Consider the following 13,746-nt stretch of genomic DNA (forward strand, 5'->3'; position numbering starts at 1 on the left):
ATGTTTTGTGTGCTGACATTTTTCATTCCATCAACAGCACTCACAGTATTTGCAGGATACTTCACAATTAGGAATTATACATTCAAACAATTATTTGAACAACATAGTTGTAAAATAACACATCTTTATTGTGTAGATCAACATTTACAATGACAAGTTAGTTTAGTAAAAAAAAAATATGAGGTTACATATTAATTTACATTTAATTCATCATAGATTCTATTTAGTTTTTTTTATAGGTTCTGATTCCTAAAATTAAAAAAAAGGTTGCTGGTCTGTTTCATAATAGCTATTTTAATACAGTTATTCCTCATCCTCTGGAGGAATTTCTCATGACCTCCAAATAAATGGTGACCAAGTTTTTGATGAAGTGTTTTAGGGTCACCTAACGTTCATAATTGCTTACCACTGATTATCCTGTTAATGAACTCAGTGTTGTGTTTGGGCAGAGGGAGAGGACTCCTCTGCTGGGGTTGTCTGGGTGTCCAAGTACACCTCCTCTTGAGGATTCCTGAGACTCTAGCACCCCATTGGGGGAGCCCTCAGTAATCTCCTAATTGGACTTCTCTGCTTGCACATTTGTGTTTGCTGAATTTATCTCCCCCACATCGGCTTATTTAGCCTTCTCCGGTCTCACCACCTGTCCATCTGTCTTTCTGTCCTGCAGTGACTCTCCAGGGCATGCTTCACCTTCCTCCTCCTCCTCTTCCTCCTATTCATCCCCTTCCTCTCTTTCATCATCTGCCTCTGCTGGGATGTCATTCAGGTCAGCTAGGAAGTGCAGTGTAACACTCTGTTGGATACAGCGGTAGACGGTAGAAGAAATGTAAGCCATTCATAATTCATTCTACAGCACAAAGATTCGCTAAAAACACTAACCTGCAATCCAAACTTAAAGTGGAACACAATTCCTTTTCATTGAATGTAAAACATCTAAAATGGATCCTGTGAATTGCATTGTAGGGGTCCAACTGCACTTCTAAGTAAAAATAAATTCACTGGTACAATGACACGGTCAAGCAATATCGGGTTCAGAATTAGAACCCGGGCTAGCCAACGGTCAGGCGGCAACACTACCACTGCTCCCCAAGGCCGCATCACACACTTTGCAATCGGAATAGTACCTTGATGGTCTTGAAAGCAAGCTTTAGGATGGTGCTTCCAGTGTAGGTCTGCTGCAGGTCAAACTCCTCTTTCAGTGAGTGGAACACCCTGTTCATCACCTGCTTAAGCTGTGAAGCAACATCAGGATCAGCATTATGGGACTACTGAGGCCATCCTTAAAAATATTTTCGTTTGCCGTAACCCGACCGACCCTGTCAATTTAGAACCGACCCAAATATTTATTTTTTTCCCCTTTTAGTCCGACCGACTTGCCGGTTGTAAACTTGCGTTAATACCGACCGATTGTTTTTTTTACTCTAAACAACAAATACAAATGCAATAAAATAATATTTCTTTTAGTAGGCCCAAGTATTGTGAATATAAATTGCCTACATGCAAACGTGGCTCACTTAAAAAAACAACCTGTGGCGTCATCTCTACACCATTGGTTTTACGCATGTCACACTATGGCCTACGCTTCGTTTCATTCACACAAACTGATAACGCTTTTACTTGGCACGAAGTTCTGGAAGAACTGTGGCCAGATCTTTTCTCATCCCTTCTCCCCCTAGTCTAACGGTGACCGTGTCGGAGTATTGAAATTGGTTGTGGTCTATTCAGCATTTCTCAAAATATGGGTCCGCAACATGGAGACTGCTGGTCCGCGGAGTCGTGGAGTGAAATTAGGCCCGGTGCTTCATCTGATAATTTGCTGCGCAGTTGATCAAGAAACCGCGGATCGACGAAAAAAGAAAACAAACGTTTCTGCTATCGATGTCATTAAACATGGAGCCCTACAATTAAGTGTTGGTATGAGCATTCATTCAATGCGCGTCTGCGCGAGAGAAACTGAAACTAATCGATTACGTTGGTATCAAAGCTCCGCTTCAACCTGTTGGAAGGCTATTTATTTATTTAACGAAACTTAATAGAACGACGTTGTTTTTTGGAACTTCCTTAGAAACAGAGCAGAGACTGTATAATACACTGTATAGCATTGAGTATTGTATAGTCAAATTTCAATATAACGTGGCCAAGAGCTATTGTAGCCTTCTTTCTGGGTACATGTAGATGAGCCTTATGACCCAAAAGTCTGCCATAACCGGGCCTCAGGTCAAAGAAGTTTGAGAAAGGCTGGTCTATATAACCTGCATCAGAATGAGGTTTGCAATGGTGCGCCTGAAGGCACGGGTTGAAGACCCAGTCAGTTACGTCACGATATACACATTTGTGTATATTCATTCCTACGTAATCACCATGACCAAAATTGTTCTTTTTTTTTTACTTTGAATCTTGAAAAAAAAAAATATTGACCTACCTACCGACCCATTTTTATTTTTTTTTTTGGCTGTTACTGCAAACACAAATATTTTTAAGGATGGCCTGAAGTCAGACTTTCAACAATGAAATAAAGGGATGTCTTGGAATAGATAGCTTACAGAATAATGGCATAACAAGTGTGCAGCACAGTCTTTCTCAGTCCCTCATCAGTGCAACTGCAGAGTCTTATGTTTGTACCTGTGTGGCAGTTGCCTCCTCATTGGTCTGTTCAAACAGCTTCTGCTCTAACTCAGCCAATCGAATCTCTAGATTCTTTTTCTCTGATCTCGCTCTTCTTTGGACCTCAGATATCTGAAAGACAAAGGGATGCCGCAGGGGAAGAGCTGTCTCCTCATTGGTCTATATGATCCATTAAATGGAAATAAATACATAACCTCAGGGCAATTTTTTTATTTTATTTTTTAATCAATGTTCTCACTTCTAAAACTAACTTGTCATTGTAAATGTTGAATTCTACATAAAAAAAAAAGATACGTTGTTGTACAACTATGTTGTTCAAGAAATTGTTGTGGGTCACTGCACGCGTGCGTGTGCATGTGCATGTGTGTGCATGCCTGTCTGTCTATGTGTCTGTGTCTGTGTGTGTCTGTGTTTGTGTGTGCACGCCTGTGTATGTTCGTGTCTGTCTGTCTGTCTGTGTGTGTGTGTGTGCGTGTCTGTCTGTCTGCCTGTGTGTGCGTGTCTGTCTGTCTGTCTGTCTGCCTGCCTGTGTGTGTGTGTGTTTTGTACCCCTGACCTGGTCGTGCAGCTGGGACACGGTTTCCTCCATCATGTCCCTCTGCTCCATCAGCTCAGACAGAGCGCGCTGGTGCACCTCCCGTGCCGAGGCCAGAGACGCGTCACACCGCCGCTGCCACGCCACCTCCAGCTCAGCCTGGACCTGTAAACACACACACACACACACACACACACACACACACATTAACAACACACAAATGCAGAACACACAAATGCAGAACACACATAGACCAACAACATAGACGAGTACTTACACACATACACACCCTCATATACCTGAGAGAGGCTGGATCACATACAGACTTTTCAAAAGTTTCATGCATACCTGGTTTTGTATGTATGTACTGGCTTTTTGAAACACTATTCTAAATCCACTTTCCTAAGCTCAACTCAAACAGAAATGTTCCTGGTCATCTTCTGGTTCTCTGATACAGGGTTGAAATTGTATACTAGTTCCTTTGCATGTTTTGGCATCATCACACGGTTCTGATGGAACCTCCTCACTAGTATGATGCGGTAGACTAGTGAAGGTTCCACCTGCTCTGTGCTGCAGTTCTGCGGAGCGCTTCTCGTTCTCCTGAGCTGGGCCCGGAGCTGGTCACTCTCTTGCTGGCTGTTTTGACGCGTCTCCTCCAGTTCCGCCAGCAGCCGCCCCCGCTCCGCCTGCCACTTCCTCTTCCTGTCCGACAGCACCTGATGGAGCGGACCGGAGGACAAGAGGAGCATGTTTTGTTTTGTATTGGGAAAGTAAATGAGTGAGTCTGCTTGGACAGAGAAGTTAAATAAATGTAGTCTATCACATTTCAAAGGTATGGACACACACACACACACACACACACACACACACACACAGACAGACAAACCATATCTGTCAACCCACCCGTTTTTCCCGGGTTTCTCACGTATTTTAACTTTTTTCCCGCGGTCTTCCCGTTTTAACATTTTCCCGTAAATATCCCGTATTTTAACAATCTCATAACATTAGCTCTACCATCGGACTTGTCAGTCTCTGTACTGTAGCTGTTGCTATCCCCTTGCCCTTACAGCGAAACAGATGTTTTCAAAGCATCATTTTGCTTGCTTGATGGCGACAGTGAGACTATTTAAGATGACAGCGTGGTTGTCGTGAGAGCACGATTCAGTGGCACCTGCATAGAGTGTATGGCCGCACACACTGTATCGGCCTACCAGGCTACTCAGCTACGAGTAGAGAATGAATTCCCCCTGTTTGTATATTCACTCCAAGTTGGGCTACCATAACTTCCCAACTCTGCACTGTAGCCCATAAACTGCATGACAGGCCATTTATATTTCTCTCTAAAATAACCAAATGCATTTGTTCAACTTTATGAAGAAGAATTACGCACTAGGCTACTTGGAACGCACACATTTTGTTTGCGCAGGAGAGAGAATGAAGTGCACAGGGGCATCGATTACAGAACTTTAGCCTTGCTAGGGCTGTATAAAGTTGACCAAATTAATATAGGCTGTTGTTAGGCGTAAATAAAGTGGCTACTTTGTTGTATTGTTTAGCTGGCCAATGCACGAGCTTACAGTTGCGAAACGGACTAATACTGCAACCCTTCCAACGTTGGGGGACGAATGTTGACATTTTCCCGTATTCTGCGTGAGAAACCCGGGAAATCTCCCTTATTTTCAAAGCTCAATGTTGACATCTATGACACAGACACACACACAGACACACACACACACACAGACATACACAGACGCACCTGGTCTAGGGTTTGCTTGTCTGTTTTGAGGTCTTCTAGCTCCTCCTCCATGTTGTTGACTTGGAGCTGCAGCTCTTTGCATTTCTGTTTCTCTTCACGCCACTGAGTGTGAGTCTGTTCCCTGCTGGCTTTCAATTCTGCAAAACACACCACACCACAGAAGGGAGAGAAGCTTAGCGGAGATGCTTTTTTCATAACTATGTGGATTTAAATTGTAGACATTAAAAGCATGTGAGACAACAAATATGAATTTCTTGCTTTCATAAGTATACAATTGATATTCAATAAAAGACATACTACACACACAGGGTTCATACGTGCTACCAACCACTGAAATACAATACTATATCAATTCACTGTACACTAGAAGAAAACAATATCTGCTAAGATGAGTCTTTTCCAAAGAGGACCTTCTGAACCCCTATTGGGTGTTCTGTGGGCCTGGACTGAACTGCTCTACCTTCCACTGCTTCCTCCAGGGAGGAGATTTGAGTGGTCTGGTGCTTGGTGCTCTGAAGAGATGCGTTGAGTTTGGCCTGGAGCTCTGCTGCCCTCTGCTGGAGGCTCGAGGTCTCTTGCTGCAGCTGGCACACCAGGGCAGAGGAGGCAGACAGCTCCTCCACCAGATGAACCTGTGTGTGTGTGTGTGTGTGTGTGTGTGTGTGTGTGTGTGTGTGTGTGTGTGTGTGTGTGTGTGTGTGTGTGTGTGTGTGAGTGTGTGTGTGTGAGTGAGTGACAGACAGAAGTGTCAATAGGGAGAGGGAGAGACAGAGACAGAGACAGACAGACGGGTCAATAGGAAGAGAGAGAGAGAAGAGAGAGAAGTGACAGAGAATTAATCACTCCAATCAACAGCTGAGACATTTTGACAAGGATATGTCTGAATACTTGGTATGGTACCTTGTCCTGTTTGTGCATGTTGTGTGGTGTGATTGGTATGGTACCTTGTCCTGTTTGTGCATGTTGTGTGGTGTGATTGGTATGTATGTGCATGTTGTGTGGTATGGTACCTTGTCCTGTTCTGCCATCAGGAGACGTGTCTGGGTCAGCTGACCACTGAGCTGAAGGGAATTGCTATTCTGTTCCAGCATCAGACTGCTTTTATGTACGTACCTACACACACACACGCACACACACACATACTCTCAGTTCAAAAACTTAAATAGAGACTTAAATAACATACTGTGAATTGTGCTGATGCCCACACTAACACATCTAGAACACATGGTTAAGAGACAGAACACATGCCTTTGGTTCTGTTCCATCAACTCCCCGATCTTGCGGTTCTGCTCGTCTATCCGGGTGCTTTTCTCATATAGCTCCTTCTTAAGCACCGAGTTCTCCTGCATAGCAGAGAGGGCATGTGATTAGGGGAACTCTGTTAAGAATTGTTCTTGACATGACTGTCCCTTCTGTAAACAGAGGAGTCATACAAACCTGAATGATTCTTTGGATGCTGTGCATGATCATGGTTGTTTCCATGGATACAGAAGGTCCACCAAAGGAAATCTCCTGATTCTGCAGCTTGTCCACCTGCAGTAGAGATGGACATAGTCTTGAAATCAGACATGAAGTAAAATGTCTATCTGTATTTTTAGGATGCAAATAAAAACTGTGAAAGACAACATTATGCATAGCTAATTTTATCAATCAAAGTAAATATTTGTTGACATACATTGTTTGTAGTACATTACACCAAAGGTTTGAAGAAACAATGAGAAGATTGATGAGGTCTTACCTTGGCACTTAACTGTTCCAATTTGTCAGCCACCTTTCCAACATCCAACCGCATCTCAGTACTGAACTGTCGCACGTCACTCATCAATAAGGACGAGACATCAGGAGCTGGGCGATAATAAAGATGTTAACACTTCAATACAAAGGCCTAGTCTGCACTACCATTGCAGTATGAAGATGATAGCTACCTTGGTAAGCCACAGTATGAAAACCAATGGGCTGAATATGAGAAGACGTCAGCACAGTAGGGTAGGGCTGTTGACAAGCAAAATATCTGAGTCACTTTAGCCACCAAACTGTGATATTCTGGTTAGCAGATAGAAATGATAAGATGTACTCTACTCTCACCATAAACGTTTGCATTGATATGGGCTTCACAGGTTGTGCCATGGTCTCAGGTTGTCGGGCAACAACTTGCTGGGAAGGTGCTGAAACTATCAGAACAGAATTAGTGAGAGTCCATTTCCATCATGCTTCCACATTGAGCTCAGGCTGTCTGCAGTGTAAGATCACAGGCCTGCAGATGCATGAGATCACACCTGGTTCAGGTGGAGGTGTTTCTGACGCCGAGGTGGAGGAGGGTAGTGAGGGGGAGCCAGGGGTAGTGGGAGGCGTAGAATGATGTCTTCTTCCAGAGTCACACATGTCCTGGTGATAGAAAAGGACATTTTTCCAGAGCTTACGGAATGAACTGTGCCTGTACAAGAACCACTAATTGATCTACTTAATAGCCCTTTTATAAGCACAGATTTGTTAATGTGGCATAGATTTAAAGTGAAAACTTACCGGTAATCTACATGCTTCCCTTCTCTACGGACTGTATGTTACAGATATTATATCCTAATCAACATCTACACTAAACCATCTATCTACCAAATGTCAAAGGCTATATGTAATATCTTGGTGTTTTAAGTCCCCAACGTCGTCTTCCAGGAAGCACTGCATGGAAGGCACTAGGGTTAGGGTTAGAGATAAGGTTAGGGTTAGGTGCCTTAAAGTCGCCGGTCGCAACGCTGCCTTGAAGTCAACGGCGGGGGCTTAAAACACCATTGAGCTCTCATTTCACCACAAAACAGCACAATTCAAACAAACTGCTTTTAAATCCAAGACATTCTATACTACAATTCTATGCTAAACGTCTACTGCAACAAGCAAAAGCACTGTTAATAATAAAATCTTTCTGCCTACCTCAGTGTCAGAGTCGCTGGCGTCAGGCTGAGCCGGAATGGCTCCGTGCAGAAATGGCAGCATGGGCTGGCCCATCTTCGCCATGCGGGAGATCAGTTTGGCCTTGGCGGAGTCTTTGCTCTGAGGACCAAAACAGGGTACAGGCTAAAAAGTCCACTCACAAGTTCTGGAGACATTCGACAACTACAGCAGTCTATGCTGTCTGTACAACTCCAAACCTGTAAGTGAGAACAACTCTGTGGGGCATTGCGGAGGAGGGGAGAGAGAGAAAGAAATCACCAACCTTCAGTTTCTCATTTGGAGAATTGGATTTGGTTTGCTGGTCCCTGAGATGAGAGAGAGAACATTCTGAGCGTTATTATTAACATCCATCATCTACATGTCACCCTCTACTGGAGGCTTACAAATACTGTACTTCTCCTGTTTGTCAGTGCTGCACCTGTGCTCAGGCTGAGCTGCTTCAGAGCTAGAACTAGCCACAGACACAGAGGGTGAAGAATCCAGAGATTCTTGGTCCAGACATTTGGATGCCCCTTCAACAGAAAACCGAACCTGGAATGGACAGAATACACACAAAATTCACAATACACAATTCATACCCTCAATGTGAAACTTATCACCATCTAATTTGATATTAAAAAGTATGACTAACAGACTTCATTCCAAACTAGTCTCTAAAAGGTCTGGCAATATTAATCTTACCTGCTGGATTTCTACATCCAGAACCAGGGTATTGGATGGAGGTACATCGTTTAGAATGCCTTTGGGTCCAGCGGTTTTACTAGGCGGGATGACCAGGAGTCGCCGGCCACCTCTCTGCATCCCCAGCAAGCCCCCCTCCCAACCCTAAAGATCACACAAGAGAAACTCACTTAGCAGAAGGCAAGAAAAACTATGTACAAACCACACCTGTACATAACCTGGAGGTCCTACTTACTTTGGGTTCTTTGCCCGGCCCCAGTTTCACGCGATGGAACTGGTCTTGACCCGTCGTGGAGTTGGATTTGAATGTCTCCAAGAGACACAGACACAGTTACATGGATGTTCAGCATGAGCTCAATTCTTTGAAACTGGAAAAATTAATAGAACTCATACTAATAGAACTCATACCAAGAGACCAATAATTTCAAACAGCATGAAAGCTATTACGTAAATTAAAACAAACTCTGCCATCTCCAAAGAATGCAGGGACTTTCACAAACCTATTCATTGACCATATCTAATCCATGAAATATGAGCGACAACAAAACAATTGAATTGAACTTTAGTCAAAATTTTGAAAATGGCATGACGGTTGGTTGTTGGTGGCATCTTACGATACTGAGCACACATGTGTGTTACCTCTCCAATGGTGTAGTTGTGAAGGAGCCATCCTGTGAAGACAATTTGCAGGGTGTCTCCAGTGTCCACTGCCTGTCCCTCGCCTAAGACCAGGTCCTGGACCACCAGCTTGTCCTGAGATGGGTCACTGTTCCTCTTTGCCAAACATACCTGAAGAAGGAGTTGTAAAACAGAAGCAGAGGATATAGTGATTAAACTAAGAATGCTATACTAACACTATGGGTAAAAAACAAAAGGATGAAAACTATTGGGTCAGGCAAAAATCAACATGTAAGGCATAGGCATATTTGTGAAAAACCATAGTTGATTAAATATATCATTATAACAGAAAGTTCCATTTAAACTGTTCAGCTATTCAGCTTCAATTCATAAAGCCATTAACAGAGAATTCCGGCAATTTTTCACATAGATCTGTTTCTCGAGGTCACCAAATGTCGGTACGCAGAAAAACAAGTAGCTTGAGTTGCTGCAGCCAACAGCTAGAGCTGCCAGGCAGCACATGCCCCCAGAGTGTAGAACTGTAGCTACCATCGTTTTTTGTACCAACAGTACTCGGTGGCCTTGAGAAACAGAGATCTATGTGATATCGCCGGATTTGTCCTTTAACTCCTAGATATACAGTATGGATATGGAAATTTCTTCTCACATCAGAGGCATACATGAAATGCTAGAAACAGGGCCACAAATCACCTCTTTACAGAAGTCTGAGCTGACTTTTACAGAGTCAAACATCAATGACCAATTCTGTCTCTGGTCATCGTAGAAAGTGGCATAATTCCCAGGCTGAACCTACATGACAGAGTGGACAAGCATTCAGAACTGTAACACATCACTGTAACAACCAGGCTACAAAGTAAAAGACATATGGACACCATAAACTGCATAGACAAAGAGTCTGTTCACATGATGTGCATGTATGGTGTACTCACGGTTAGGACAAACCCAGGATGGATCCTGGCAGTCGTTATCGGTTTCTGCTGGCTACCATAGATCAGGATCTTATACTGCAAAACAGTCATTGACCATAAATCAATGGAACTTGCAAACATGCACAACAACAACACACACATATATACACACACATCAACAACGTGACACTGCCAGTGTGGCTTGTTTCACCAGACTCACTGGTGAAGATGTCTTCTAAACTACTGAGTTGGAGATTTCCAGATATGATAGATCCTCCTCATAATGATAGGCATGCCTACCAGACTCACTCACCTCTTTATTTCCATGGTTACCCAAGACGGCAGCACCAACTTTGCCCTGCTTCACGTACTGGCCATTCACACTGTTAACACAATCACAGACACAGCCCCTTCCATTCAGTCATGAAACAAATGTGCTTGTCATAAGCAGTGACAAGAAAAAAAACACTTTTTTTCAGCCATTGGTCACAATTAATGAAATCAAGAAAAATGCATATACTGTATATATTTCTGTAAAATTGTAAACCCTCATGATTTTCTTGAAATGAACTCCTGTATGTACTGTACTGATTAAGATGAGTAGAGGCTGACGGCTACATATTTACAGGATTAAATGATGACTCACAAGCGGAATGCGTGGACAGCAGTGGCAAACAGAACTGCTGGGGCAGATGGAGGAGGAGTTGCTGGCTTCTGAGGGGGAGGACCTTCACGTTTGTAAAAAATCATTAGTGAACAGCAGCTACACAACCACATGTCTCTCACTTGAGAAGACAAGGTTTCATAACGTCATGGGACATCTGCTATGTTCTCCCTGCAAACATAGTAGTAGTAGTAGTAGTAGTAGTATAGGCTACCCACCTGCAGTGGAGGTGGAAGTGTTCCTCTTTGGCTGCTTAGGGGCGGTGAACTGGAAGGACTCGTTGCCCTGACTCTCAGCCTGGTCCAGGCTAAAGAGAGAGGCCAGCTTCGCCCTAAAGCACACACAGCATGAACACAGACACACACACACTCTAACTGTGAGGATGAAATCTTTAAGTCATTTTATCGGACCTGATGGTCATGATTAAGACAGGTTCATTTCAGAATCAAAAAAACACATCTGTTTAGGGAACCAAAACCAGTAGGTGACCTTTAATCTTATCTAACAGACAAGACTTTCACTTATACGTAAATCCAGAAGCAAAAGATTTCATAGACAAATCATCCACAGTGGATATCAAATTTGACAGATATGCTTTTCAAACTGCATGGTTGCATGACTCAGTATCACATAAAATTGAGCGGTGCACATCAGAGGCATATGACAGCTACTAGACTTCTCCTCCTGATCTGGCTGGTCACCTGGCTGGACAGTCGATGGAGATGTCTCACACACTTCAGCAAAATGACCACAAACTCCTATCACCTGCCTGCATTCAATACTGTCTTCTTTCATGGTGCCTGACCAATGGCTCAATCAGTCAATCAATACATGCTGACCAAGCCGTCTTGCCTTGTCATATCGGCAATCACCAGAAGACTTCATACTGACCCTTGTGCCTCTCTCCAGAGATAGTCAGTGTCCCACACCGCTGACATGGCAGCCAGCTTTCAGCTACCCCAAGTCCAAGCCAAAGTCCAGCCAAAACCAAGCCTATGGTGGTGGATGCCTGTCCGACTGCTTTCCTGTCCTATGTGAGTGTGTCTGTCCGACAGCCTCCACGCGATAATGATATTCTGCGCAGTTTTGGCAGAAACATCTCCCTGCTAGCATTGCTGTGGGAGACTTCCCCATTCAGTAGTGCTAATGGCTAACATGTGAAAGTCATTACACAAGGGGTGGGTTCAGTTCTTGTCTGTGCCTGAAACCCCTCCTTGTTAAATCAGTCCAATCTCTTATCTCCAGGCCCCGATGCCTTTTGTGACAACTCATTTGGTCTTCGAGTTGATTATCAAGAGCGCAGCAAAGAGACCTTACAAGTGGGTTTAGCGATTTAATAAACGTTTTGGTACAACTATTAATATCTGTTCTATTCGGAGACCAAATTGGAAATGTGCCTTACATGGTGAAAATGGCCTGATAGTCATGTCAACTCATGCTGTCCATCGCACTTATGTAAAGGTGAAGACTGAAGGACTCACTGGCCCACAAACCAGCATATACAATATATTATGTAATTAAATAGGAGCAACTGAGATTTTGGTCACTTGTCCAGTTGATTATGCTGGTATTATAGCTACAGTTGTTGGTTTTGGTTTCTTAAGCTCACATTGGTTTAGAGTGTACAATGAACAACATGCTGCCACTGATCATTAAAGATGCTCTAAGCGATGTTGGGTAACAAAACAGAGAGCTCCCTCCCTCTCCCTTCCGTGCAACTCTCCTGAACTTTCCATATCGTCTGTTATTGGCTGGAACAATTTGTTATGTTTCATGCTTAAGGCTGGACCAGGCTGTTTTTGTTGCCCTTTTTTGGAGCCTGGGGTGTCCACAGAGACTGCGTTTTTTACATTATATTCCAGGGACAGGCAGCTAGGGATGGTGAGGAGGTGTTTGCTGTATATAATATCGCTTAGAGCACCTTTAAGCAGCATGCCATTACCTGTGTGGTTTAGCCTACAGTTGCATTTTGTGGACAGACAAACGGCTCACTCTCTAATCATGCTGACACTATTCAACAACAACAAAATAAAATCTATTGCACATCAGATTTTACAAATATTATTTTGACATTCTACAGGTGACCTCTTCACTAGAGTGTCTTGCTGTGATTCATATACAGAGCTGTCATAAGGCCAGTCTGGTCTTAAATCACTTCTAGGGATAGAATGAAAAAAACACTTAAAGCTAAATGAAAGATCTGAGCTACCATGTCTACTTAAGTAAATTTAAATGTATGGTCTATAAAATATAGTTATTGACATTCAGATTGGACTGTCTGACAAAACAAGCTCTTTAAGGATTTTTCCGTTAATTATTCAAAATATGGTAGTTGGCGTTCTACAAAAAGTAAGCTACACATAGTGCCAGTGACGGAGAGTTCAACAGGTTAGCCTAAACCCAAATCGAAAAGAATTCATCTCTTTTCTGAATGATGACTCACCCGCTTCTAGAGAATGGATCATCCGCGTGGTAGTATGCGAACATGTTGCGCTTCATGCTGGCGGACAAAGAGTGATCTTATAAAGGTACACCCATAGACTGTAAAAAATAGGGTATACCTCTAACTCTGAGTGATATCACAACGCGTCACATTTCCGGAAACAAGCATTGGTGTTTCTTTCTTAACTTGATTGGCTTAAAGGGGTGATAGAATGATGATATAGGGTATTTTGTGCTGGTCCTTAAGGACTGTGAAAAACTCTGATCTCATACAGAGAACTGAATAAATATTTATTGTAATGGGGCTATATAATTCAATCGTTACAGTCTTAACAGAGCAAAATCACGTTCTATCAGATCTCCGTGAGAGAATGTCCCTTTGCAAAAAAAAAAAAAAAAAAAAACGTAATCGATTTGTTTTAAAATGCTCAAAAGCATGCGCGCATCACAAACCCCTGAACCTTGCACCCCTGAAGAAAAAAAAACTGAATTGAATTTGGCGCTCCGGGATTTGCCGTCACATGGGCTAGGCCTATCAATTATCGCAATT

The 13,746-nt window shown here is 43.0% G+C and overlaps 1 protein-coding gene across 2 annotated transcripts; it reads right to left on the reverse strand.

The window, feature by feature from the left end:
• Positions 1 to 144: 144 nt before the first annotated feature.
• fkbp15a (FKBP prolyl isomerase family member 15a) lies at positions 145 to 13,519 on the reverse strand. 2 transcript variants are annotated; one of them, XM_048258482.1, is made up of 26 exons: positions 13,198 to 13,519; positions 10,973 to 11,085; positions 10,737 to 10,818; positions 10,404 to 10,473; positions 10,112 to 10,186; positions 9,873 to 9,971; positions 9,183 to 9,332; positions 8,779 to 8,853; positions 8,544 to 8,687; positions 8,281 to 8,393; positions 8,125 to 8,167; positions 7,842 to 7,961; positions 7,193 to 7,301; positions 7,002 to 7,087; positions 6,842 to 6,908; positions 6,655 to 6,761; positions 6,354 to 6,449; positions 6,165 to 6,259; positions 5,927 to 6,029; positions 5,377 to 5,548; positions 4,917 to 5,053; positions 3,721 to 3,876; positions 3,182 to 3,325; positions 2,623 to 2,736; positions 1,125 to 1,232; positions 145 to 793 (listed from the first exon to the last, which is right to left on the reverse strand). In XM_048258482.1, the coding sequence occupies exons 1-26, from the start codon at positions 13,251 to 13,253 to the stop codon at positions 713 to 715; spliced, it is 2,715 nt and encodes a 904-aa protein (XP_048114439.1). In that variant the 5' UTR covers positions 13,254 to 13,519; the 3' UTR covers positions 145 to 712. The 2 variants fall into 2 exon arrangements, with proteins under 2 accessions (XP_048114439.1, XP_048114440.1); XM_048258483.1 differs by lacking the exon at positions 13,198 to 13,519 and adding an exon at positions 11,646 to 11,745.
• Positions 13,520 to 13,746: the final 227 nt, after the last annotated feature.

The sequence above is a fragment of the Alosa alosa genome, chromosome 12, assembly GCF_017589495.1.
Source record: "Alosa alosa isolate M-15738 ecotype Scorff River chromosome 12, AALO_Geno_1.1, whole genome shotgun sequence".
NCBI lineage: Eukaryota > Metazoa > Chordata > Actinopteri > Clupeiformes > Clupeidae > Alosa > Alosa alosa.

Coding starts and splice junctions, on each gene's coding strand:
- fkbp15a (XM_048258482.1), bottom strand. CDS start 13,253: ATGAAGCGCAACATGTTCGCATACTACCACGCGGATGATCCATTCTCT. Junction 7,302..7,841: donor CCAGCGACTCTGACACTGAG/GTAGGCAGAAAG, acceptor TTCTATCACCAG/GACATGTGTGACTCTGGAAG. Junction 2,737..3,181: donor TGTCCCAGCTGCACGACCAG/GTCAGGGGTACA, acceptor TTTGTCTTTCAG/ATATCTGAGGTCCAAAGAAG.